The sequence below is a fragment of the Panthera leo genome, chromosome A2 (genome assembly GCF_018350215.1).
Source record: "Panthera leo isolate Ple1 chromosome A2, P.leo_Ple1_pat1.1, whole genome shotgun sequence".
Taxonomy (NCBI): domain Eukaryota; kingdom Metazoa; phylum Chordata; class Mammalia; order Carnivora; family Felidae; genus Panthera; species Panthera leo.
The window spans coordinates 149364449-149390244 of record NC_056680.1 but is presented as its reverse complement, the minus strand read 5'-3'; the positions used below and the strand labels follow the sequence as shown (position 1 = coordinate 149390244).

Here is a 25796-nt window from a genome sequence, read left to right as displayed (position 1 = left end):
GCCCACGTCACGCTGGATTTTCTGCCTATTCATCACTTACCTGGATAAGAGGTCTATGTAGTCGTAGTGTCTAATGGACAGGATCAACTATGGCCATTCTGTTGCTCAGCCCAGCAGACAACTATTCAACTAGGTTTGACTTTTGAGCTTTCATGTTGGTCTCTGCATTTTCCAATTTTAGCAAGAATCTTACTAATTCAGTGTAGTCAGAATCCCTGCCCTCCATATCTGATTGGGTTCGTCAGTTCTCTACCATCACTCAGATGATGTCTGATCACCCTGGCCTGCCTTCAGCAGGATCCCCCCTGCCTTATCCCTTATGTTTCCTCTTAGAAACTTTCCAGCCCCTGACCCAACCCCGCTCCTGGGCTATAAATTCCCATCTTTCCTTGTCATATTCAGAGTTGAGCCCGATGCTCTCCCCTACTACAAAATCCCATTGTAGTCCCACCCTGGAATAAAGTCACCTTCACATCATTAACTGGTGTCATGAATAACTTTTCCTTAACAGAAGTACCTGAGAGCTCAGAGGGAACGGGGGGAGCCTTAACTTCTCAATGCTTCCAAAAGGGTAGATGTTTCTGTTTTGTGGGTTAGAGTGGGACTATGAAGACAGGAGAAAAATGTTTTCTCTAATCATTAACATAAACTCTAGTTTGTTCTTACTTCACGTCTTGTTAGCAGTTGTTTTTATGACAAACGTGCCGTCGCAATTCAACCTGGCGAGTCGGACTTTCTGATCAGGGCTTCCCCACATCCGAGCCAGGCCCTCCCACTGGCACTGCCCACCAGAGGCAGTCTCCTCCTGTGCAGGCAAAGCAGTGTGGACCGACTGCCCTGGAGGGCTGTTGAGATAACTGGATAAAAATGCCGAGTGCTTTTTAAAATTCCGTGTAAACTTAGATGTTAGGAGTCGTCCCGGGGACACATTCCTACAAAATACTTATCCTGTGAGATTCTTAAGATGCATTCCTGTGACTACAGATTTTGACATTTAACCTCTTCTTAGAAAACATGCAAGTCATTGTTGTAAAGAAAACGGCCGGGCGTCTTCCCTTTTTCAGGCTTGAGCACACAGGTGACACGGTGAAGGGTGGAAGGAGTAGGAGGCACAGGAAGAATCAGACCACCTTTTCTATGGGGTGTCGTGAGGGCGGCAGTGGAGATTTGCACCCAGATCCCACTCCGTCTGAGCCCAGACTGGCTCTTTCTGTAAGGGTTCAAGAGGCTGGGTGTGGGCAAGTGGGCTTGGGAAGGGGTGAGAAACAGCTGGAAAGTGAAGTTGGGGGGTCTGAGGATAGCGTGGTGGGTCCTTTATCACTGTAGCGTAATATAATCATAAGCCCCCTTAAATCCTGTTTGGAGCCAGGTGAAGTGTCAGTTCTAGAGTGAGGACATAGCATGTCGGAACTTATGGGGCATTGTCAGAGCACCTCCTTCAAATCAAATCTAACAGAAATAAAAAGAACCGGGGAGGGTAGCATCTGAAATAGATCCAACAGTACTACGAGAGCAGTAAGCTTCCAGACGATTAGGGGATCCGACAAAAGCAGCTCCATCCCAACTGATACGTGTCGTGCCATCACATGAAGAGAGCTGTGCCTCAGACATTGACCTTAGGGTAGACAGATACTGTCCACTTTAAGAACTAGAACAGGAGGAATAATGAGGGGGAGTGAAGCAAAAGCTGTGGAGCTCTGAGCAGGTGACATCATACTACCTGCAGGGCTGAGCACTTGGCCGGAGAGAGCAAGGGAGTAATTAATACGAAGACACAGCCTTGGACCAGCCCACACATGGATTCCAACAATACGAAAGAAAACAAGGGATGCAGAAAACAAGTCTTAGAGAACCAACCTGCAAGAGTTGGGAATGCCAAACAGTTAAAAAAAAAAAAAAAAAAAAAAAAGCCCACACTAGAACATCTGTTATTTAGAGAAAACAGGAGAGAAAATGTCTTAATGTACACCACCTTCTCAGGAAGTACCCACACATTTCAGAGGGAATAACAAAGTAATGGCAATTACGGCTCTTCGGTGAGCTGTTACATGCCCCAGGCATGGGGCTACCCATTTATACATATTTAATCTTCGCAGCTACTCCCTGGGGAGAGTATATTATTTTATCAAAGAGGACACTGAGGCTTGCAGCCGTTGGGCAGCATACCTAGGTCACAGAACTGATGAGAAGCGGAGCCGGATTTAAACTTGGCATTCGTGGATGCCTTGCTCTCGATCGGTGTCAAGAAGCAGCGAGAAACCCAGATGATAAGGGAGGAGACCCGAGCACTCGTCCTGGTTACCTCTATGACACTGGGCCCAGATCTCCTATCTACAATAATGACAAGGCCAAGCTGGCTATATTTCAAGGGACTCTCTTCTAGGTCTAAAATGTTGGGTTGGTTTCAAATCAATAGTCTATAGTTTATAAGAGAGACTGATGTCAGAGGCACATGTAGAATAATACTGAATCATACTCATGGGCAGATTTAAAAATATAGGGGTCGCCATCGCGGTAGTAGATAATTATAAAATTTAAAAGAGCACTGAGGGACGCCTGGGTGGCTCAGTCGGTTAAGCGTTCAACTTCAGCTTGGGTGGTGATCTCGCGGTCCGTGAGTTCGAGCCCCGCGTCGGGCTCTGTGCTGACAGCTCAGAGCCTGGAGCCTGTTGCAGATTCTGTGTCTCCCTCTCTCTCTGACCCTCCCACATTCATGCTCTGTCTCTCTCTGTCTCAAAAATAAATAAACGTTAAAAAAAAAAATTTTTTTTTTAAAAAAAGAGCCCTGAGATATGCATCAAGGTCACCGTAGAAGGTAAAGCATACATAGAACAATGAAAGCCCAGGATAGTACTGAGTGCACGTACCCTATGCATGTACTGGGATGTGCATAAAAGAACTAGCAGCAGTGAAAGGAGAGTATGTAGATCAATATATCTTCCTCTGTTTCCCTCTTTCTATTGCTCACATCTATTTACCAAAAGGGTACTTTTGGTAAGAAGTTATACTTAACGGGGGCACCTAGATGCCTCAGTAGGTTAAGCAACTGCCTCTAGATTTCGTCTCAGGTCATGATCTCATGGTTCATGAGTTCGAGCCCTGCATCCAGCTCTGCTCTGACAGTGCTTGCGATTCTCTCTCTCCCTCCCTCTGCCCCTCTTCCCTTGTGCACGTGCATGCACTCTCTCAAAATAAATAAATGAACGTTAAAAAAAAAAAAAGTTCTACCTAACAAAATGGGGTGGGGACAACGGCAGGAAGAAATAGAAAATGGAACTGCAAGGTCTAAGTATAAAACAATAAGGGAAAAATTTATTGATACACCGTGTGAACCTAAACATAAAGCATGATAATACACTGAAGCAAATAAATGGAAAAAATTCACCTTGTTCTTGAACATAAAAGATATTTAGCAAATGCAAAAAAGGCAGAAAGTCCATATATCGTATTACCCCAACTACATGTAATCATCTTGGAAGAAATGGACACAAACAGAATTAGAAAGGTGCTCAACTACTTGAAAATTTTGAAATGCTCTCTTAAATAATTTCTGAATGGGGGTGCATACAGTAACAGAAAGCATTTTTTTTAATGAAAAGAAAGCCCATGATCATAAGAATTGTTATTTATTTTAACAGTATCCAAATTCTATGTAATGAACAGACAGTTTATAGACAAGGAGAAAACAGACATTAAATCACATGAATGAGTGCACATCGTTCATAGCTTAATGAAATGCAAATTAACATTTGTTAGGACTTCCTTACACGCCTATTAAACTTAAAAAAACAACGATAAACCCAGTGTTGGTAGGTTTTCTTTGTGGCGCCAGGCTCTGCTGGAGGAATGGCAGTGAAAAATAATGAATCCCTGCCCTCATGGAGCCCAGCACAATGGAAATGGCTGACGTGGTGGACTGTATTTTTGAGAGAGAGAGAAAGAGAGAGAGAGAGAGGGAGCGGGGGAGGAGCAGGAAGAGATGGAGACACAGAATCCGAAGGAGGCTCCGGGTTCTGAGCTGTCAGCACAGAGCCCGACGCGGGGCCCAAACCCATGAACCAAAAATCATGGGCCGAAGTCGGACACTTAACCGACTGCACCACCCAGGCAGCCCTCTATGTTTGTTTTAAAACCTCAAGGAGATTTTGTAAAGATAAATAGAGCATGCTTCCCTTCTGTATCAAGATATTTAGATTCATAGTTTTTAAATAAAAAAAAAATCGTTCGCACATACCCATACACCGCTTGTGGATTCCTGCCTTATGTGGGCAATGTATTCCATTCTACTTTGGAGCCTTTTGTGGGCCTAGATTTATGGATCTAGATCACTTGCCCTCAACCCCGGCTGCACATTAGAATCACCTTGAGTGCACTGCTAGACGAGCCTGCTAAGGTGATGCCCACCCACTGAGGGTGATGCCCACCCACTGAGGGTGATGCCCAAGTGTCACTGACTCTACTATTCAGCCAGAATACAAAGGCCACTTGGGCGACAAAACTCTCATAAACTTTATATTTTCATTACATAGAATGTGCTCAGTCATTCTCGAGAATAAGCCTTTAAGAGATCTTTATGAAATCCTGAGTTCAAAAATACCCTTCTGGGATTGTTAAGACAAAGTGGGTGCATCATAGTGACAAATGCAATCAAGATACTGGGGTGCCTCTGATCCACCCTACCCCAAATTTTAGTGTCATGGGTGGGCAGACTAGGTTAGCCTTGGTGGCCTCTGATCTGATAAGAGAGGATTGTTGGAGGTTGACTTACCAGGCTGTGTTTACCTCAAAGAGAAGAAAGGCAGGTGGGCACCTCCAGAAGTTCTCACAGAGGATGGAGCGAGAGGCCAGGCAGGAGTGAGAAGGGCCTGGATGGAAAAACGCACCCTGATAATTGACCTGAAAACTGTTCTGTCCATATGATGAAAAGGAGGCTTGAAGGGAAAGGTCTGGGATTGCTGATCATTTTGGAAGACACCAAGGAGTCTGGCGACCCAGATTTTAGGCTGTGCATCTCTTGGAGGGAGAACTCCACATGGGAGCTGTGCTTTTATCCTGGGCTCTGGGGAAGATTCTCTGAGACCGGGGTGGACAATGGCACCCAGTGCACATGGCCGCTGAGCTCTGCTGGTCTGTGAATGATTTCCCAGTGCCCGACTCTTCTCCTTAGTTTGCATCTCCAAGACTGGGGTTAGGTCTGCTTGTCTTCCCCGTACTCACCTCTCCCACCTGTCCAAAGTTTGCCGGGGTTCATGGGTCTGATGTGGAGCTTACCCGCTAGGTCATGTATCGCCTCTAAATCAAGCTAGGACTTGGGATTTTAAAAAATCCCCCATTGGGCCCAGTTTCAGACCAGTGCTAATGGATCTTTTGAGTAACTGCATCCTTTTCCCCCTCCTCCAGGCTGCCCATTCTCCAGGGAGGGACATTTGCTTTTGTGGCACCCTCTCTGGCCATGCTCTCCCTCCCCACTTGGAAGTGCCCACCGTGGACACTCAATGCCAGCCTCGTGAACACCAGCTCTCCTGAATTCACTGAAGAATGGCAGAAGAGAATCCGAGAGGTAAGGGGCTAAGGGGGCTGGAAGGGGAAATGTGTACTACTACCATATGTTTGATAATATTGCTCTAGTTCAATTGTTTCTCCCCTCCTTCCAAAGTCAGAACTTGTACCTTTGTTAATGCACTTTTTAAAAAAATGTTTTTTAATGTTTATTTTTTATTTTTGAGAGAGAGAAAGAGAATATGAGCAGGGAGGGGCAGGGAGAGAGAGGGAGACACAGAATCCAAAGCAGGCTCCAGGCTCCGAGCTGTCAGCACAGAGCCCGACATGGGGCTCGAACCCATGAACTATGAGATCATGACCTGAGCCAAAGTTGGATGCTTAACTGACAAAGCCAACCAGATGCGCCTCTATTCTTTTTTCTTTTTTGTAATTTTTTTTAATGTTTATTCATTTTTGAGAGACAGAGACAGAGCATGAGCGGGAAGGGGCAGAGAGAAAGGGAGACACAGAATCCGAAGCAGGCTCCAGGCTCTGAGCTGTCAGCACAGAGCCCGACACTGGGCTCGAACCCACGAACTGTGAGATCATGACCTGAGCCGAAGTCAGATGCTCAACCGACTGAGTCACCCAGGCGCCACTCCCCTTGTAAATGAACTTTTAACTTAAGTTTAATACAGATAGAAAAGAACACAATAAATTTCCAAAAGCTGAACTTGCTCGTGTAACCAGCACCTGGATCAGGCAACAGAACATTACCAGCATCCCAGAGGCCCCATTGTTCCTCCTTCAGGGATAATCACTGACCTGATTTCCAATACCATAGATTAGTTCCCCCTGGTTTTGAACGTTATATACGGAACTACACAGTACATACTAGTTTGGGTCTGTCTTCTTCCTTCAACATTATTTTTTTTATTAAAAAAAATTTTTTTTATTATTTTTTTTTCAAGGAAACATATACATTTAATTGTTTCAAGTTGATTTGTAGTGCTCAAGCTATTTATATCCAAATTTACAGAAAGTTAAGATAAAGCTCTCTATCAGTGCTTACTTCTAAATAGATGATTTACCTAAAGTCCATGTCTCAATTCCATAATTAAAAAAAATTTTTTTAATGTTTATTTGTTTTTGAGTGAAACAGAAACAGTGCAAGCAGGGGAGGGGCAGAGAGAGGGAGACACAGAATCCGAAGAAGGCTCCAGGGTCCGAGCTGTCGGCACAGAGCATGACACAGGGCTCCAACCCATGAACTGTGAGATCATGAGCTGAGCCCAAGTCAGATGCTTAACTGACTGAGCCACCCATGCGCCCCCTCAACATTATTTTTACAAGAGTCTTCCGTATTGTTATATGTTGGGGTAGATTCTTCACTGTCTTTACTGAGTAGTGTTCCATTATATAACTCTACAGCAATTTATTTATCTATTCTGCTGTTACGCAGACTGTGTTTATGGGTAGTTTCCAGTTATTGATAGTTATAGATGGCATTCCAGTTATAGATAGTATTGCTATAAATGTTTGTGTCCTTGTTTTTAGGTGAATGTATATTCGTATCTCCACTGAATATACAGCTAGGAGTGGGATTGCTGTCATGAGATATGTGTGCCAGTCAGGGATGACCAAAGAAACAGAACCAGCGGGATACATAGAGATACACGTAAGAGGAGATTTATTATAGGAATTGACTCCTATGGTTATGGAGGCCAGGAAGTCCTTGAGCTTTTTCACATATATGTTGACATTCATGTTGGTGGGCAACCTGGGTTGCCAGTCTTTTTATAGTAGTCTGGTCCGGGGCTTCAGTTGCAAAATAGGCAAAGGTCAAACCAGAGACACTGTCAATGCCAGTTTTTAAAAATATCAAAACCTCCCATACTCTGTGAAATGTCCAGCACAGGCAGACTGCCAGCTCTGAGACATGGGCCATATGCCCTCATATTCTCCCACCAAAGGCACATGCGCCCATTGCTATTGGCAACGGGGACCATCCTGGGCAACCTAAGTGACTTCAGATGGAGATAGGGATTATGTTGTTCATGAGCCCACATGTGCATGGATTGTGGCGCAAGGTGTCATCTTGTGGACCCTAGTGACTACATTCAAAGTCATACTTCACTCCTCTTTTTAAGACTCAGGGGCATCACCATGAACCACCGATATTTGAGATTTAACTATAAACTCGTGTGCCATAAAAGGAGCCCTGTATGAGCCACTTGCCAGCCCAAACTGCTAGTCACTGACCGCAGCCCAAGACCCTATGTAATTATACGGGGGCAATCCCGGGTCCGTATGTTCGCATAGTCAGCCTTGTCACTCGGTCCATTGGCTGCACTTAGACTTGCTTTACTTCTCCCACCAATGTCCTTCTGTTGAAATGTTATATGCTTCTAGCCTCCATTTCTCGGTTAGGTGAGCAGTACCTTTAGCGTGGCCCCAACTAGTGCTTTCCGAATTCAAAGACTCACACAGTGAAATCCAAGTCCTTGTTCCTGGAGTCAGGTTATCTTGTGAGGTAGTGTCTGTCCCGATGGGGGCCGTGGGAGAGGACTGTCACTTGCTCATGAATCCTACGAACGCTCCCTGTATACGTGCCTTCTCTTTACCTGACTATAACTATTTCCTTTAATCAGGGGATTTTGTGGATCTGTCCTTCCTTACTTGATGCCTTTGGGGCATCACTCGGGATGTGACGGGAATCTCCGATCTTAAAATTATTTGGTGCCATCTGCTTGTGGTCTAATTCCAAACAATGCAGACTAGTTAGTGATGGTGATGGTCTGTCAAAGGGAGAGGGGGTTGAGTAGCTGCTTCAGGCCACAAACTCACCTAAGGCCACCTGGCTTCTAACAGGGTCTGTTCTCATTCAGTGTGGGCTCTCCCACCAACACTTTTGATAGCTCAGCAAGCACTGTGCTTATAAGGGCACAGCAGATCAGTCTGAGCCATCACTTGTCGAGTTCCAGCCAGAACCTTCGGTTGTTCTTCTTCCCTTGCAAAAGCAGCTTTTTGTGCACACACCTATGCTCTGATACACAGGCCAAAAGTATGTGTACCTCCATAATCTCATCCAGTCTTCATGCTTCCTTTTTATCTCAGAGTGAATCCAGAGTTAGCAACGTCCTTTAATCTTTATAATTTTTTTTTTAACGTTTATTTATTTTTGAGACAGAGAGAGACAGAGCATGAACGGGGGAGGGTCAGAAAGAGGGAGACACAGAATCTGAAACAGGCTCCATCCAGGCTCTGAGCTGTCAGCACAGAGCCCGACGCGGGGCTCGAACCCACGGACAGTGAGATCGTGACCTGAGCCGAAGTCGGACGCTTAGCCGACTGAGCCACCCAGGCGCCCCTAATCTTTAAAGAACAGTTCTAGATAGCTCTAGACCAAGATAGTCCTAAGAATTTCCCTTGTCAAGCTAGTGGGGCCCTGGATTCTTGCCAGGTGGATTGGCGAATCTCAGAACGCTGTGTGTTGTACCACCTTCTCCAAATTAGGCTATGCTTCTTCAGCGAAGCCCAGTTTTATGATACCACCAACAGAATGAATCACAGAACACACGTGGTTTGTGGGTGTTTGTTTGTTTGCTTCTTCTGTCCCCCAGGGAGTCTGTATTTGGCTTCGTTAAGTCCAAATTGAAACTAAGCGAAAACAAGAAGTAGAGTTTCCTTACCCTGCTCTGCTAGATGCCAGGGGCAAGATTTCCCTTTCGCTCAGACCTATTGCGGGCTGGAATCCCCCCCCCCCTCTTTTTTTGAGAGAGAGAGAGAGGGAGCAAGGGGGGGGTGAGAGAGAGAATCTTAAACAGGCTCCACACTCAGTACAGAGCCCAATGTGGGCCTCAATCCTTTGACCCTGGGATCACAACCTGAGCCCAAATCAAGAGTCGGACATTCAACTGACTGAGCGCCCCAGGTGCCCCAGGACTGGACTTGCTTATGCAAGAATCTGTTGCCTTTATACCTTCCAAGAAGAAAGATGTGATGAGTTCATTTGTCTCTTCTCCCACCTAAGCACTCCTGGCTCAGATCTTTCCTGTGTCCTCATGAAGTATCTGACTCTGGCTTTACAGTGGCACGACTCACAAAGCTTTACCGCATTCAGAAGCAGCGACCTTGTGTTTTGAGGATGCTGGGCAAGAGTTCTGGAAAATAATTTCCCTGGGGCTTGAACAGTATTAATAGGGAGATGTTGAGGGATATGGGCCACGCTGTGCCTGCATTGAACATGGGATCCCAAAGTGGCAGAGACCCCATAGTTTCTTATTACCTTTATTGTGTTTATGATATATGGAGTCCTTAGAGCTGGAATCAGAAAACTATGGCTCTTGGACCAAATCCAGCCTGAGGTCTGGCTTTCTAACTGTTCACAAAGTAAGAATGGTTTTTACATTTTTAAAAGGTTGTTTTAAAAAAGAGGATGTGAGAGAAACCACACATGGCCCCCAAAATCTAAACTATTTATCATCTAGCTTTTTACAGAAGTTTGCCAACAGCTGCTCGAAAGCCCAGGGCCCGCGGTAGGGATTCCTTTTGACTGGTCTAAGACAATAGTCTCCACTATTTTCTCCCACATGGTTTCCAAGGCTCCCACACAGTAAACCAAAGCCAGAGCCTTTTCTGTGGTAGTTTAGCTCCATCTGCTGGTCCAATGTTTTTCACCAGTGCTGTAAACAGGAGAAAGTTCTAAATTTCAACCTAGTTTCATTAATAGGATGGATTGGTTGAATCTACCCAGCCAGCCTATTGGAATTTAAGGTAGATATTCCATGTTTAACTGAGTTAGGTTTACACGCACATCTCAAGGATTGAAAACCCTGATGGTCAGCACACCAGCTGTCTATCCCAATACTAGCCACCAGGGAAAGTGGTGCAAATGTACCACCGATAGGAAGGGCATTACTTGCTGGGCTATAAATAATGGAGAAGTAAAAGTGAACAGTGGTTCTATTTTAAGAACATGGTGGTAGCAGAAAAAGTAAAAAATAACTGGGAAGAGAAGACAAGTTCAGTTTTCAACACGTCATTAGACCCATCCAAACTTCCCCTTCCAGGATCATGGTGGTTTCTATTTATATACTGATGTGTCCCCATATGTAAATGCAAGAGGTGCCAGCAATGATACAAGCGATGATAAGGATGGATTAGGATTACTTTGTTATTATGTGCTCACCCTGCTCGTGAACTGGCATCTTGTTACCTGAAAGCGGACTTGGATTAGTTGTAAGTGTATGTTGCAAACTCGAGGGCGACCATTCAAAAAAGTTTTAAAAAAAGAAAGAAAGAAGTATAACTGATAGGCTAAGAAAGGAGAAAAAACGGAGTCAGACAAAATGCTCCATTAAAAGCACAAAAAGAGGGGTGCCTGGGTGGCTCAGCTGGTTAAGCGTCCAACTCTTGATCTCAGCTCAGGTCGTCATCTCATGGTTTGTGAGTTTGAGCCCCGCGTTGGGCTCTGGGCTGACAGCATGGAGCCTGCTTGGGATTCTGTCCCCCCACCCCCCTTGCTCCTCTCCCACTCACTGTCTCTCTGTCTCTGTCTCTCTCTCAAAATAAAATAAACTAAAAAAAAAAAAACAAAAAAACACCTAAAACACACACACACACACACACACACACACACACACACACACACAGAGTGGAAGACAAAAATAGGAACAAAGAAGGGCAACAAATAGAAAACAGTAATGAATAGGGTAGATACCCACCCAACTACATCAGTAATCACTTTGAATGTCAATGGATTAAATGTACCAATTAAATGACAGAGATTGTCAGAGTGCATTTAAAAAACGGGGTGCCTGGGTGGCTCCATCAGTCAAGTGTCCGACTTCAGCTCAGGTCATGATCTCACAGCTCGGGCCCCACATCAGGCTCTGTGCTGACAGCTCAGAGCCTGGAGCCTGCTTTGGATTCTGTGTCTCCCTCTCTCTCTGCCCCTCCTCCGCTCACGCTCTTTCTCTCTCTCTTTCTCTCTCTCTCAAAAATAAATAAAAACATTTTTAAAAATGTGACCTAACTAAATATCGTCTGTAAGAAACCTACTGTAAATATAAAGGCACACAGAGATTGAAAGTAAGTGGATGGAGAAAAATATACCACCCTAACACTAGTCAAAAGAAAGTAGGAGTCATTCTATTACTTTCAGAAAGAGCAGACTTCAAACCAGGGAGAGTTATCAGGGCCAAAATGGAATGTGGAACATCCAAACTGGAAGAGTAAAAAAGGAGAAGTAAAGTGAATTCAATCAGTCCTACAAAGTAGGGGTTGGCAAACTTCGGGCCATGAACCAAATCTGGACTGCTGCTTGTTTTTATATAGTTCACAAGCTGAGAATGGTTTTATATTTTAAATGGTTGAAAAAGAAGAATACTACTTCATGATGTGCCCAAATTATATGAAATTCTAATTTCAGTATCTACCCATGAAATCGTATTGGAACACAGCTAGGCTCATTTGTTCACATCTTGTCTGGAGAAGTTTCGACAGAGCCCATATGGCTGATCAAACCTAAAATATTCACTATCTGGTCCTTTACCGAAAAAAAAAAAAATTGCCAAGGCTTGCAACAGATAGTGGGAAAACAGAAAAATAAAGCAACAAGATGTTCAACACACTACTGGGTGATGTTAGGATTCCCAGACAGAAGCATCATCACTATGACCGAGAAGGACTTTTGAAGGCTATTTCCTGAAAACTTTCAAATTAAGTAAAGATGCCCAACGTGTGGTGGGAAATCCCGAAGTGGAGAGCGGAGCGAGATCAGGGCTCTCCTTGCCTCAGTTCCTCCGGGGTTCAGCCTTGTCGCTGCACTGCCTCTGTGTGCGCCACCCAGGGGGACCGGGTTGGGGAGGGGGCTGCCACAGCTGGGTCTGCCATGGTGGCCCCTGGCCTCTGCAAGTTTCAAGGCACATGAACTGTACTTTCCCTCCTCAGTTGCAGGGCGCTATCATGGTCGCTTCCTGCGTCCAGATGCTGGTGGGATTCTCAGGCCTCATTGGGTTTCTCATGCGCTTCATTGGCCCCTTGACCATTGCTCCGACCATCTCCCTGGTGGCCTTGCCTCTCTTTGATTCTGCGGGCAACAATGCTGGGATCCACTGGGGCATTGCCGCCATGTAAGTACTCTCTGGGAACGGAGTGGCACCTAAGTCTTTCTGGTGGAAGATTCCCCAGCAAGAAGAATGTGTTCTGGATATTGGCAAACTCTTGTGGTTTACGGATATTTTCATGAATACTCCGATACCTTAAAAAACAGCAGAATTGCCACAATTTATTATTAATACTATTTGTTGCATTTTTAGTACTCAAAACAATGAAGTAATCACAGGCAGCATAGAAGAATACTTAGTGTTCACAAAAAATCGATACTGCTGGTCCTCTGCCTGCTAGGTTTTATTGCAAATGTCCGTAAATCTCTGGCACCTGAGAAGGGTGCAAAGACGTGGCTCCAGCTCTCAGTAAGCTTACGGCGTAGGAGAGAGATGAGCCTTGGACCCACGGAGCTGTGACACCGGGAGACAGTGACGAGAGTCGCAGAATGCCAAGCACGTTCAGGGGAGGGGGTGGTGGAAGCCAACTGGGAGGGTCAGGAAGGCTTTATGGAAAAAGAGGCCTTAAGCGTTTCAACAGAGCTTCAAAGGGACTTGGGGACAGCACCGGACACACTGCCACTGCAGTCTGACCACAAGGACTTGCAGAACGACCCAGGAGAGAGGACAGTCTTGGGCTCTCACCTCACCGGCTCCAACCGCTGGACCCATCCAGCTGCCCACCCCCAGGGGATAACAGCCCCCCTCCCCGCTCTTCCTCTCCAGCCACCGGCGGCTCTGAAAGGGAACAGCCCACCTTTTCAGAGATGGCAGGACGCTGCCCGCGCTGCCAAGAGGGGCCTCGATGGGGACCCTCCCGGTGCGGCCACTGCCTCCCCGTCCCCGAGACAGTGGTGGCTCAGCCTCCTGGACGCTTGCTGAGGATAAGCCCCAGCTTGCCGGGCTGGGCATGGCATGTTTCTGTTTCAGGACCATCTTCCTCATCGTGCTGTTTTCTCAGTACCTGAAAAATGTCGCTGTGCCCATGCCCATTTACAGAGGACAGAAGAAGTGCCGCGTGTCTAAGTTCTACCTGTTTCAGGTCTTCCCGGTAAGAAGCACTCCCCGCCCTCTTCCGTTCTTAGTGGACTCACCCGGAGAGTGGGGGGCATCCCCTCACACTCCCAGAAGGTCCCCAAAGCAAATGCTCCTCCTCGTGTGGTGGCTGCTCCCCCCCGACCTGCATTCATCCTCTGTAGAAGGAGGCCCGCCGACCGTCCGTGGGAGTGCTCCCTGGCTGCTGGTGCGATGTGGTCCCCTCATTCTGCAAAGCTGCTCCCTCAGGAGCAGAGAACCCTGCCCCAAGGTCACTGCTTTGGGCACCAGTGCGGGACAGCCTTCTCACGTTCCTGGGGCTGTGCTCCCAGCAAGGTTCACGCCCGACTCCACAAAACTAAGGACTCTGTCGCTCAGATCACGTTCCTCCTCAGCGGCCCGTGGGCAAGCCAGATCCCTCACGGCGATGCTGGTGCCCCCTCTTCAGACACCCAGCTGTTGGATTTGCACCGGGGTTAGCTCTGTGTGGCTACCAACCACACGGTATGTTTTCTGGTTTGATTGCACCGTGAGCTACGTCTCAAATTGTACAAAGGTACTTCCACGTCTCGTCCATCTTTCACCACCCTGCAGGTCAGCGGTTCTACAGTTCACTGTGTGCAAGAATCAGTTGGGGACATCGCTCAAAATACACATTTCTGGGGTTCTGCCACCAGGGATGAAATATCAGTATATCTGAAGACCCTGCTCTAAGAAATCTGGCTTCAGGCCCTGCAGAGCAGTGATTGTAATGCCATCGCACAGACGAGGAAACTGAGGCTCAGGGAGTTTGATCCAAGGTCATGTGATCAGCAGGCAGTGGAAAGGAAGACAGATGGTAATCCTTCTGCCCCAGGCTGTGCCTATTTTGCTAGACATTTCTGCCTCTGTTTGATACAAGGTCTTTCCAGAGTTTATTTTCTACATTCCGTTAATGCACTAATTATGATGCAGATTGCTGTTGTCACCACCAGGGCCAGTAACCCAGCACTTGCTTATTTCAAAGAGCTTCCCTGACCTGCCTCCCTGGCCCAGCACCTCTGGGAGGCGTTGGCAGGGGCCGGGGGTCTGGGATGGGTAGTGAAGCCCCTCCCTCTGGCAGGTGCTGCTGGCGCTCTGCATCTCGTGGCTTCTCTGCTTCGTGCTCACAGTCACCAATACCCTCCCCACGGCCCCCACGGCCTACGGGCACCTGGCCCGCACCGACACCAAAGGCGATGTCCTGAGCCGGGCTCCTTGGTTTCGCTTCCCTTACCCAGGTAATGACAAGATAGGGCCCCTTTTTGACTGGGACATGTGTTTTCCAGGACTGTCCGTGGGGCCCAGGGCACTGGATGGAGAGCTGAATAGGGGCAAAGGATGGATCTCTTCCAAAAGATCTGACCAGGAGGAGCAGGCTCTAGGGAGTCTGTGTCAGACCCCTAGGAGAAGAAGGAGACCCTCAGATTGTCCTAAAAATCCTCTGAGGGTGGAAGGAAAAAAAAAAAAGAGAGAGAGTGGCAGTGGGAGAGAGCCAAAGCATAAGAGACTGTTAAAAAATGAGAACAAACTGAGGGCTGATGGGGGGTGGGAGGGAGGGGAGGGTGGGTGATGGGTATTGAAGAGGGCATCTTTTGGGATGAGCACTGGGTGTTGTATGGAAACCAATTTGACAATAAATTTCATATATTAAAAAAAATTCCTCTGAGGGTGATAGACCAAAGGCTCCCATTCCAGGACCTTCCTCCAAGACTGTCTACATCCCTCCACCCCTCCTCCATGTTACCCAGAACCCACAGCCTGAGCGCGGGCAGATCAGAGACATTTCACCCTTCTGGCTAGACCTTTGGGACTCTTCCTGGATTAGTTGCATCTACCCAAGGGATCCCTGGGCTGAATGAGAACATTTCCAGGAAGATGAGGTCACAGCCATCCCATAGCCCACTTCTGGTTGTCTTTCCTAGCACTTCTTGGCTCGGGGTGTATTAATAACCAGGTACCAGGGAGGGAGGGCCTGGCCCCGCGGACTGTGGACCCAGAGCCTCCCTGAGTGAGAATCTCTGCTTCCAAATGCTTCAAGATGTGCCCTGGGAAGAAGCCCTGTCGCTTGCTCTTTTGCACAGTGGCCTCCAGGTCTGCGTGTCTGACTTACCCTCAGGAAGGAGTGGGAGGGCAGGAGTCCAGGCCAAAGCCTCTGGACAGTCGTGGGGTTGGAAGACATACTTCCTGGTCTTGAAAGCCTTGCAGGGGCGCCTGGGTGGTGCAGTCGGTTAGGCGTCCAACTTCGGCTCAGGTCATGATCTCGCGGTTCATGGGTTCAAGCCCCGCATCAGGCTCTGCACTGACAGCTCTGAGCCTGGAGCCTGCTTCGGATTGTGCGTCTCCCTCTCTCTCTGCTCCTCCCCTGCTCACGTTCTGTCTCTCTCTCTCTCTCTCTCTCTCTCTCTCAAAAAGTAAATAAAGGTTAAAAGAATTTTTATAAGCTTTCCAAAGACGCCCCCGGCAAAGAAGTTATTTGGGGTTCAGCAACCTGCCGCCTTCTGGATTAACATTCCCTCTGCGCTGCTCTTTCAGGACAGTGGGGCCTCCCCACCATCAGCCTGGCTGGGGTCTTCGGGATCATTGCCGGGGTTATCTCCTCCATGGTGGAGTCGGTAGGCGATTACTACGCCTGCGCGCGGCTGGTGGGGGCCCCACCCCCTCCGAGGCACGCGGTCAACCGAGGCATCGGCATCGAGGGTCTTGGCTGTCTGCTGGCAGGGGCCTGGGGGACCGGGAACGGGACCACGTCCTACAGCGAGAACGTCGGGGCGCTGGGTATCACCAGGGTAAGTCTGCTGACGGTGACTGATGGGGTGGGCTGGGTGCCCCCGAATCGGTCCTCAGTGCTTCAGTCTCTTGTTGTTGCTGGAACAAATTATCACAAACTTCGCAGTTTCAAACGACTCAGATTCCTTCTTTTACTGATCTGGAGTTCAGAAGTCCAACACGGGTCTCAGCGAGCCCAAATAAAAACCCTGGCCAGGGCTGTGTTCCCTTTAGCTTTGATTCCAGCCTTTGTTTGTTGTTCCTTTTTAGGACCATAAACAAAACGGAAAAAAAAAAAAAAGAAACGTATTTTGATGTGGTTAAATTCTTGCCACACGTCCTGTAATGAAGACAGTTCAATAAGTAAGCTCTTAGGCTGGAAAGAAAAAGAAACAAAGGCAGAATCTGCTACTTATCGTGGCATTAATGGACTTCAGTAGTCGACACTAGAGTATCTTTTTTAAAATACTTTAAAAAGTACTTTTCATTGTGGTTAAGGGCACATAACACAAAACCTGAAATCTGTATCAATTAAACGAGGCCTTATCCTCCTCTCTCCCTAGCACCTGTCAACCACCATTCTACTTTCTGTCTCTGAATTTGACTAGTTACATCACAGGAGTGGAATCGTGCAGTATTTGTCTTTTCGCGACTGGCTTATCTCCAGGACTGTCCACAGACAGCCCAATAATATTCCATCCCATGTATAATACACACACACACACACACACACACACCACATTTTGTTTATGCCTTGTTTTTGGATTGTATTCTAACTCCTCCCCGTGGCCCTTGACCTTCATGGAGGAACCCTTGCTGTTCTTCATCTCGTCTCCCAGGTGCCTCTCTGTGTCTCACTGTGCTCCAGATTTTCCTTCCCACCTCCCCCCACCGCAGCTTTACTGAGACATACTTGACATGTAACGTTGTGTAAGTTTAAGCTGTACCCTGTATTTATTTGAAAATACACTAACAGGGGCGCCTGGGTGGCTTGGTCGGTTAAGCGTCCGACTTCGGCTCAGGTCATGATCTCACGGTCCGTGAGTTCGAGCCCCGCGTCGGGCTCTGTGCTGACTGCTCAGAGCCTGGAGCCTGTTTCGGATTCTCTGTCTCCCTCTCTCTCTGCTCCTCCCCTGTTCATGCTCTGTCTCTCTCTGTCTCAAAAATAAATAAACGTTAAAAAAAAAAATTAAAAAAAAAAAAAAAGAAAATACACTAACATATTGCAACATGATGGCCACCATTAGCTAACCCTCCCATCAGGTTATATAATGACCATTTCTTTCTTTTTTTTTTTTTTTTTTTTTTTAACAGTGTGACCATTTAAGAGCTACTCTCTTAGCAACTTTCAAGTATACATATAATACAGTGCTGTTAACTATAGTCACAATGTTGTACTTAGATCCCCAGAACTTATGCATCTTCTAACTGGAAGTTTATACTGTTTGACAAACATCTTCCCATTTTCTCCCTGTTTTTTCCACCCTGGTAACCACCACTCTCCTCTCTGTTTCCGCGAATTTAGCTTTTTTTAGATTCCGCATGTGAATGATACCATACGATACTTCTCTTTCTCTGACATAGTTCACTTAGCATAGCCTTCAGAGTCTATCCATGTTGTTGAGAATGGAAAGATTTCATTTGTTATGGCTGAGTAATATGCCATTGTGTATGTATACCACATTTTCTTTATCCATTCATCCATCAGTAGACGTTTACGTTCTTTCCAAATCTTGGCTGTGGTAAATAATGCTGCAGTGAACACGGTTGCAGATATCTTTTCCAGTTAGTGTTTTGGCTTCTGTGCATAAATCCTCACAAGAGGAATTGCTGGATCATATGGTAATCCTATTTTTAATTTTTTGAGGAAAAGCCATACTGTTTTCCATAGTGGCTGTGCCAGTTTATGTTGCAATAAACAGTACATAATGGTACACAAAGGATCCCTTTTCTGCATGTCTCCACCAAGACCTGTTATTTCTTACCTTTTTTTCTTTTAATTTTTTTTTAAACATTTATTTATTTTTGTGACAGAGAGAGACAGAGCACGAGTGGGGGGGGGGTGGTCAGAGAGAGAGGGAGACACAGAATCTGAAACAGGCTCTGGGCTCTGAGCTGTCAGCACAGAGCCCGATGCGGGGCTCGAACTCACAGACCTCGTGAAGTTGGCTGCTTAACCGACTGAGCCACCCAGGTGCCCCATCTTACCTTTTTAATGATAACTGAATCTAATACACCTGAGGTGATCTCTCACTGTGGTTTTGATTGAATTCCCTGGTGACTAGTGATATTGAACATCTTTTCATGTACCTGTTGGCCATTTGTATGTCTTCTTGGGAGAAATGTCTAGTCAGTTCCTCTGCCCATTTTTAAGTTGTTATTGTTGTTGTTACTGAGTGGTATAGGTTCTTATATATTTTGGGTATTAACCCCTTATCGGATATATGGATTGCAAATATTTTATTCCATTCTGTAGGTTGCCTTTTTGTTTTGTTTAGTCCCATTTGTTTATTTGTGCTTCTGTTGCTTACACTTTTGGTGTCATATCCAAAAAAATTGTAAAAATCAATCCCAAAGGGATTTTCCCTATGTTTTCTTCTAGGAGATTCATGGTTTCAGGTCTTACGTATAAGTGTTTAATCCATTTTGCATTTAGTTTTTTGAATGATGAAACGTAGGGGTCCAGTTTTATTCCTTGTATGTGGTTCTCTGGATTTCCCAGCCCTCTTTATTGACAAGACTGTCCTTTACTCCATTGAATATTCTTGGCTTCCTTGTCAAATATTAATTGACCATGTTTGCATGGGTTTTTTTGTGGGCTCTCAGTTCTGTTCTCTTGGTCTATGTGCCTGATTTTATGCCAGTATCATACTGTTTAAATTACTATAGCTTTGTAGTGTTATTTGAAATCAGGAAGTGTGATTCCACCAGTTTATTCTTCTTTCTCGGGATTCCTTTGGCTATTTGGGGTCTTTTGTATTTACATATGCATTTTGGGATTTTTTTTCCTATTTCTGTGAAAAATGCCATTGGGATTTTGTTAGAGATTGCATTGACTATACAGATGGCTTTGGATAGTATGGTCTTTTCTTAAAAATTTTTTTTCTGGATGTTTGTTTATTTGTGAGAGAGAGAGAGCATGAGCAGGGGAGGGGCAGAGAGAGAGGGAGACACAGAATCTGAAGCAGGCTCCAGGCTCCGAGCTGTCAGCACAGAGCCCAAAGCAGGGCTCAAACTCACGAGCCATGAGAACATGACCTGAGCCGAAGTCAGACGCTCAACTGACTGAGCCACCCAGGTGCCCCGTGGATAGTATGGACATTTTAACATTAATTCTTCTTACCCATGAACACAGGGTATCTTCCCATTTGTTTGTGTCTTCTTCAATTTCTTTCATCAGTGTCTTTTAGTTTTTAGTGTACAGATCTTTCACCTCCTTGGTTAACTTCATTCTTAAGTAGTTTATTGTTTTTGATGCTATTATGAATGGCTTGTTTTCTTTATTTTTCCTATATTTTGTTGTTTGTAGAGGAGTGCAACTGATTTCTATATGTTGATTTTTGTATTCTGTGACTTTACTGATTCATTGATTGGGTCTAACAGTTTCTTGGTTGACTCTTCAGCATTTTCTGTATATAAGATCATATTATCTCTACTGTCATATATTCATGCCTTCATTGTGTTGAGGTGTGTTCCTTCTATACCCAATATGTTGAGAGTTTTCATCATGAAAATATGTTGTATTTTTGTCTCATGCTTTTTCAGCATCTTTTGAGATGATTGTATGGTTTTTATCTTTCATTTTATTTATGTGGCATATCACATTTATCATTTGTATATGTTAAAACATCCTTGCATCCCAGGGATAAATCCCACTTGGTCACGGTGTATGATCTTTTTAAGGTGATGTTGAATTTGGTTTCCTAATATTTTATTGAGACTTTTAACCTCAGTATTCATCAGGGATGTGGGTCTGCAGTTTCTTTTATTGTCTGGCTTTGGTATCAAAGTAATGCTAGCCTTGTAAAATGAGTTGTGAAGTAAGTATTCTCTTATTTTTATTTTTTAAATATGAAATTTATTGTCAAAATGGTTTCCATACAACACCTAGTGCTCATCCCAACAGGTGCCCCCCTCAATACCCATCACCCACCCTCCCCTCCCTCCCACCCCCCATCAATCCTCAGTTTGTTCTCAGTTTTTAAGAGTCTCTTGAGTTTTGGCTCCCTCCCTGTGAAGTATTATTAATTAACTCCCTTTGGCAGTTTTGGAAGCTGATATTTGGAGAGGTTAAATCATGTGCCCGAAGTCATACAGGCAGTTAGGGGCAGAGCTGGTGTTGGCTCTCAAACGCCCATTCCTAAGCATTGGGTCAACTGCCTCCCAAGAGAGACCTTTGGCCTCACTGGAAAGCCTTCTTAGAGGAGCATTTGAGTCAGGACTTTAAGATGGGGATAGAGCAGTGCGCGAAGAGATGAGGGCAGAGGCCGAGACCCAAGGTCACACCCTCATCCTTTCCCAACCCCCATGTGGGAGCAGAGGGGGGCCATCTGGGCTCATGCGGCTGCTCTTTCAAGTCCGCCGGATTGTGATGTGTGGTGCCCCTGGAGCAAGGCCGAGGCCTGGCTGGAGCTGAGCGTCTTGTCCCACGTCTCCCTGAGCAGGTGGGGAGCCGGACGGTGATGGTCGCTGCCGGCTGCGTGCTTCTCCTGATGGGCGTATTTGGGAAGATCGGGGCTGCCTTTGCCACCATTCCAACCCCTGTGATCGGAGGCATGTTCCTGGTGATGTTTGGTGTCATCACTGCCGTGGGGATTTCCAATCTGCAGGTGAGGCGAGGCACCCTTTGAAGAGCGGCCAGTGCATCTCTTGAAAGGAGCCCGTGAGAATTGGGATGAAGAGAACAGGGCTGGGCAGGGGAGGAGGTGAAGGAATCCTTGGTTCCCAGAGACCACAGTGGGCTCTGAACGGAAGAAAGAAATAGCCAGATGCACCCAGACTTCTGGAAAATAGAAACTGCAGCAATTCGACTCGGGTGGTCCCGACCACTGAGCTCCCAGGGTCAAGTGGAACCCCGGCCTGGCTTGCCGGCTGCGTGTGATGCCCTGAGTCCAGCCTCCCTCCCCCATCTCCGGTGGCAGTGGGAGGGGAGGGGGCATTTGGAGGAGAGAGAGATCGCTGTGCAGTACGGGGGCTGATGGCTCTGGGCTGCCCTGGGGGCTTCTCTCCTACAGTACGTGGACATGAACTCGTCCAGGAACCTCTTTATCTTTGGCTTCTCCATCTACTGTGGTCTCGCCATTCCCAACTGGGTGAACCAGAACTCTGAGAAGCTCCAGACAGGTGATTCTCTGTCTCCTAGACTGTGACCTCTCCAGGGGCAGAGGCAGGGGGCCCTCGGCCCCTGGGAATCCTGGTTGCTTTTGTCTCCATTCTAGGGATTCTCCAACTGGACCAGGTCATCCAGGTCCTGCTGACCACGGGCATGTTTGTCGGTGGATTCCTGGGCTTTCTCCTGGACAACACCATCCCCGGTAGGGCTCACCTTCGCTCTGTAAGCTAGCGGTTCGGGTAGGCGGTCAGCATTTGGGCCACCCACATTGCTTCGCTGAGCCCAATGACCATGTCAGGCTGACCACAGCGTATGTCGAGCAGGCCCTGGGTCTGGCGGTGGGGGGCGGGGGGGGGGGGAGTGGATGTACAGGATGGTATTAGCTTTCTAGGACGGCCATAACAAAATGCCACAGACTGGCTTAAACAACAACTGTGTGTTCTCACAGTCTGGAGGCTAGAAGATTGAAATCCAGGAGGTGGCAGAGTTGGTTTTTCCGGAGGGCTCTCTCCTTGGCTTGCAGATGGCGGCCTTCTTGCTGCGACCTCACATGCCCTTTCCTCCATGTGGGTGCCTCCCTGCTGTCTCTCTGTGTGTCTTATTCTCTTCATGTTATGACACCAGTCAGATTAGATTAGGGCCCACCCTAAAGACCTCGTCTTTAACTGATCACCCTTTTAAACGTCCTATCTCCAAATACAGTCACATTCCGAGGTAGGGGGGTTAGGGCTTCAACATATGATTTTTGGGGAGGGTGGGGGAGGGAGACAATTTCGCTGTAACAGAGCTGTAGGTGAGAAATACCCCAGATGCAAGAAGAAAAGGACACAGCCCCAGCTGTCTTACAGTCCAAAGTTCAGTTGGCGAGGGAGAGGACACATGTATTCATTCATTCATTCACTCACATTTTCAATGAAAACCCACCGAACACTTGCTGTGTTCCACATGCTCTGGACTGAGAATACAAAGAGCAGAGAGACAGGCCCCCCCACCTTCCAGAAACCCACAGGCTAACAGGGGAGAGAGACAAGGGAACAGACAATGAGAATAGAGGGGAACCAGTGTGGTGATGAGCAAACCGAGTCTCTGGGAGCTGAGGATGTCGCCGTGAGCAGTGCAGAGCGGCCATCAGGGGTGGCTTTCAGCGCTCCCTTCTCGAACCTCCCATGGCGCCTTGAGAGGACCTCTAGGCTCTCTATCACCTGCTTGACGGCACTCTGTTTTCCACATTTGTTCTCTCTACCGAGTGTAAAGTGCGCCAGCATTCTAGAAACAGTGGTGGAGAGGCCCACCCCCTGAAGGTGAGGAAAGGGTAGGGTTCAGTTAGGGTTATACCCTGGAGCTCTGCTGCACATCAGCCCCAGCGGGAGCTCCCGGAATGCTCCAGACAAGCAGCGGAGGAGGAGGAGACGATGCTGTCGCTGTCGGCAGCTGGCGGGCTGGCAGGGGAGACCTCCCGGGTGCCTGCAGGGGGCACCAGAGGCTCCCCCGGCCCAAGGGCCGCATGGTCAGTGCCCAGTCCTGACTGCCTGCCGTCTTCCCATTAGGAAGCCTGGAGGAGAGAGGCCTCCTGGTGTGGAATCAAATCCAGGAGGAGTCTGAGGAGACTGCGAGGGCCTTGGAGGTGTACTGCCTCCCCTGTGGGATTGGCTCCACGTCCTGCACGTCCTCCTGCGCCCAGCGTCTCCCCTTCTGGCCCACGGGGGAAGCTGGGAAAGGTGAGCAGGGAGTGAGCCTGCTCACCTGCCTCTCCCAGAATTCCTCGCGAGAGTTCTCGGAAGGCACTATAGAAACCAAGGTATGAGAAGAGCTGTCCTCACGCCTGCCCCAGGGTGCTCCTCGCCCCCCACCTCGGGTGCTCGTCTCCCCACGCGAGGATGGGTGGGCACCCCGCACGCTGTGGCAGCCAGATAAATATTAGATTAAGACTGTGAAGCGTGGGCTTTGACACACTTAGTCACCACAGTGAAAACCAGTCTCCAGTGTAATCCAGCGTCCACACAGAAACTCTCTTAGTGCATATGCGCTTGGCAACATACTGACTTGGGGGGAGGAAAAGGCCTGGGGTGGGGCAGGGGGCAGAGTTGGGGCTGTTTGCTGAAAGGTGACAGGGACAGTTCTCTTCCTCCTCAAAGAGGCAGGATGCCCCAGCCCCTCCGGTCCTCCCCCTCCGTGCACCCGGCCCTCGGCCGGCTCCTCAGGAGAGGGGAGGACGACCCTCTGTTCCCCCAGCACCTTCTCTGAGCTCCTGGTGCTCCAGCCCGCGTCCGGCTCAGGCTGTTTGTGATGGATTGTTCCTAAATTTCACTTTCTTGGAATCGAGTGCACGGACTCCTGCGTAGGCCTCGGTGTGCTCCTGTAGGCTGCCAAGGGATCAGAACCCACTCCACCTGATGGCCTCCTTGTTTCATTATTTTAATAGATGTCAGGCCTGCAGCGTTAACTCCTGCCCGAGTTTCCAGCTGGCTGGTCCGCCCCGCAGATTTCAGATTTGCAGTCTCCACGATTGTGTGAAACAGTTCCTTAAAGCAAAATACCTAAACCTATACCCGCACCTATACCCATCCCCATCCATATCCTCTTGGTTCTGTATCTCTGACAGATACAGGACTGGCTAACAAGGGAAAAGATATCATCAGTCAAGATACAGGTAGATATCTGACTGATGTCGGAAGAGTCCTAGGTGGGGAGGAAGGGAGGATAAGTAGCATCTGAGGGGATTTTAAAGCAACATATCCATCCCGGGCCGTGCCGTATCCAGTGAGCCCTGCGGGGTGGGGAGCCGACGGCCGCTGGGGCTGAGGTGTGAAGGCAGGGGCGCTCCTCGCACATGGCTGTGGGGAGAAAGGATGCTGTATTCCCCTGAGGTCCACGCTGACCGGGGGCCCCCGTAGCACGCGATGCTCCAGGAATGAGGACTAAACAGGAGTGGGGTGGGGGCTGGTTAGAGCTGGTTAGGCCCGCATTCCTTGAGGACCTACTATGTGCCGGCACCTCTGTAGAGATTTCTTTCTTCCTTCCCACGTGCTGCCTTGTTCTTGGCTGCTGGAGTGGCTGGGGGTGGTTGTGAGCACAGGTGCTGAGCCCCCCTCTTTCTGCTCAGCACAGCCCCCAGCGGAGAGCCCCTACCTGCCCCCCCCATTTTGGTTGTTTATAAATAGTGAAGCGACAGTCCTCGTGTATCCCCCATGGGGGGGCCTCGGGGGTGGGCTCGTGACAGGACATGAGGTGAGGGGCCAGCACTGGGGCTCAGGGCAGGCAGGACTGCGCTCGCGTCCTAACCCTTAACCTGCGCCTCGGTTTCTTATGTGGTCATGATGGGAAGCGGTAAAAAGCCAGGGAATCCTTTCTGTGCACGCTCGGTGTATTGGTGAGGGGTCTCCAGAGAAACAGAGCCAATAGGATGTAGGATGTGTGTGCACGCACGTGTACACGCACGTCCACACAAGCACATCTACATATTACATACGTGTGCAGACACACGCATAGAGATTTTAAGGAATGGGCTCACGTGATTGTGGACGCTGGAATGTCCCAAATCTGCAGAGTAGGCGGACAGACTGGGAAGAGTTGCTGTCTGTGTCCAAAGGCAGTCACTGGCGATTTCCCTCTTCCTCGAGCTCAGGCTTCAGGGCTATTCGATCCTTCAACTGATTAGGTGAGGCTGACCCACATTAAGGAGGGTAATTATTCTGTATTTACTCAAAGTCTACTATTGTAAATGTTTATCTCATCTGAAAATACCTTCATAGAAACATCTAGAATAATGTTCAACCAAATACCTGGGTTCCGTGGCCCAGTTAAGCTGACACATAGAATCAACTATCACATCCCGTATGCGCGGCCAGGAGCCTCACCAGAAAGCACTCGGAACACTCTGGGATCTGGCTTGAACTCCATTTAGGAGTCTTTATTACCAGAAGCAGCAGAGGAAGCTGGTTCTGCCCCGATGTCCTGTAGCTCCTACAGCACATGAGTGGTCAGCACCGTTCCTGGGCTCCCAGGGCATGCAGGATGAGTGAGTGGCCTCCAGAACTCTCTAGAACCCACCA

General features: G+C 47.8%; 1 protein-coding gene across 4 annotated transcripts in view; it reads left to right on the top strand.

Annotated features, from left to right (window-relative positions):
- The window catches only part of LOC122211972 (solute carrier family 23 member 1-like), a 57397-nt gene that overhangs the window by 25306 nt on the left and 6295 nt on the right, over nucleotides 1-25796 (top strand). For 2 of the 4 annotated variants that reach the window (XM_042925562.1, XM_042925555.1), the window contains exons 4-12: nucleotides 5401-5560; nucleotides 12436-12617; nucleotides 13521-13641; nucleotides 14728-14884; nucleotides 16179-16432; nucleotides 21077-21241; nucleotides 21647-21755; nucleotides 21851-21946; nucleotides 23292-25523. In XM_042925562.1, the coding sequence (XP_042781496.1) occupies nucleotides 5401-5560; nucleotides 12436-12617; nucleotides 13521-13641; nucleotides 14728-14884; nucleotides 16179-16432; nucleotides 21077-21241; nucleotides 21647-21755; nucleotides 21851-21946; nucleotides 23292-23548 (1501 nt within the window). In that variant the 3' untranslated portion in view covers nucleotides 23549-25523. Of the gene's footprint in view, nucleotides 1-5400; nucleotides 5561-12435; nucleotides 12618-13520; nucleotides 13642-14727; nucleotides 14885-16178; nucleotides 16433-21076; nucleotides 21242-21646; nucleotides 21756-21850; nucleotides 21947-23291; nucleotides 25524-25796 lie in introns of those variants that run through there. The other 2 variants (XM_042925571.1, XM_042925581.1) reach the window with 2 other exon arrangements.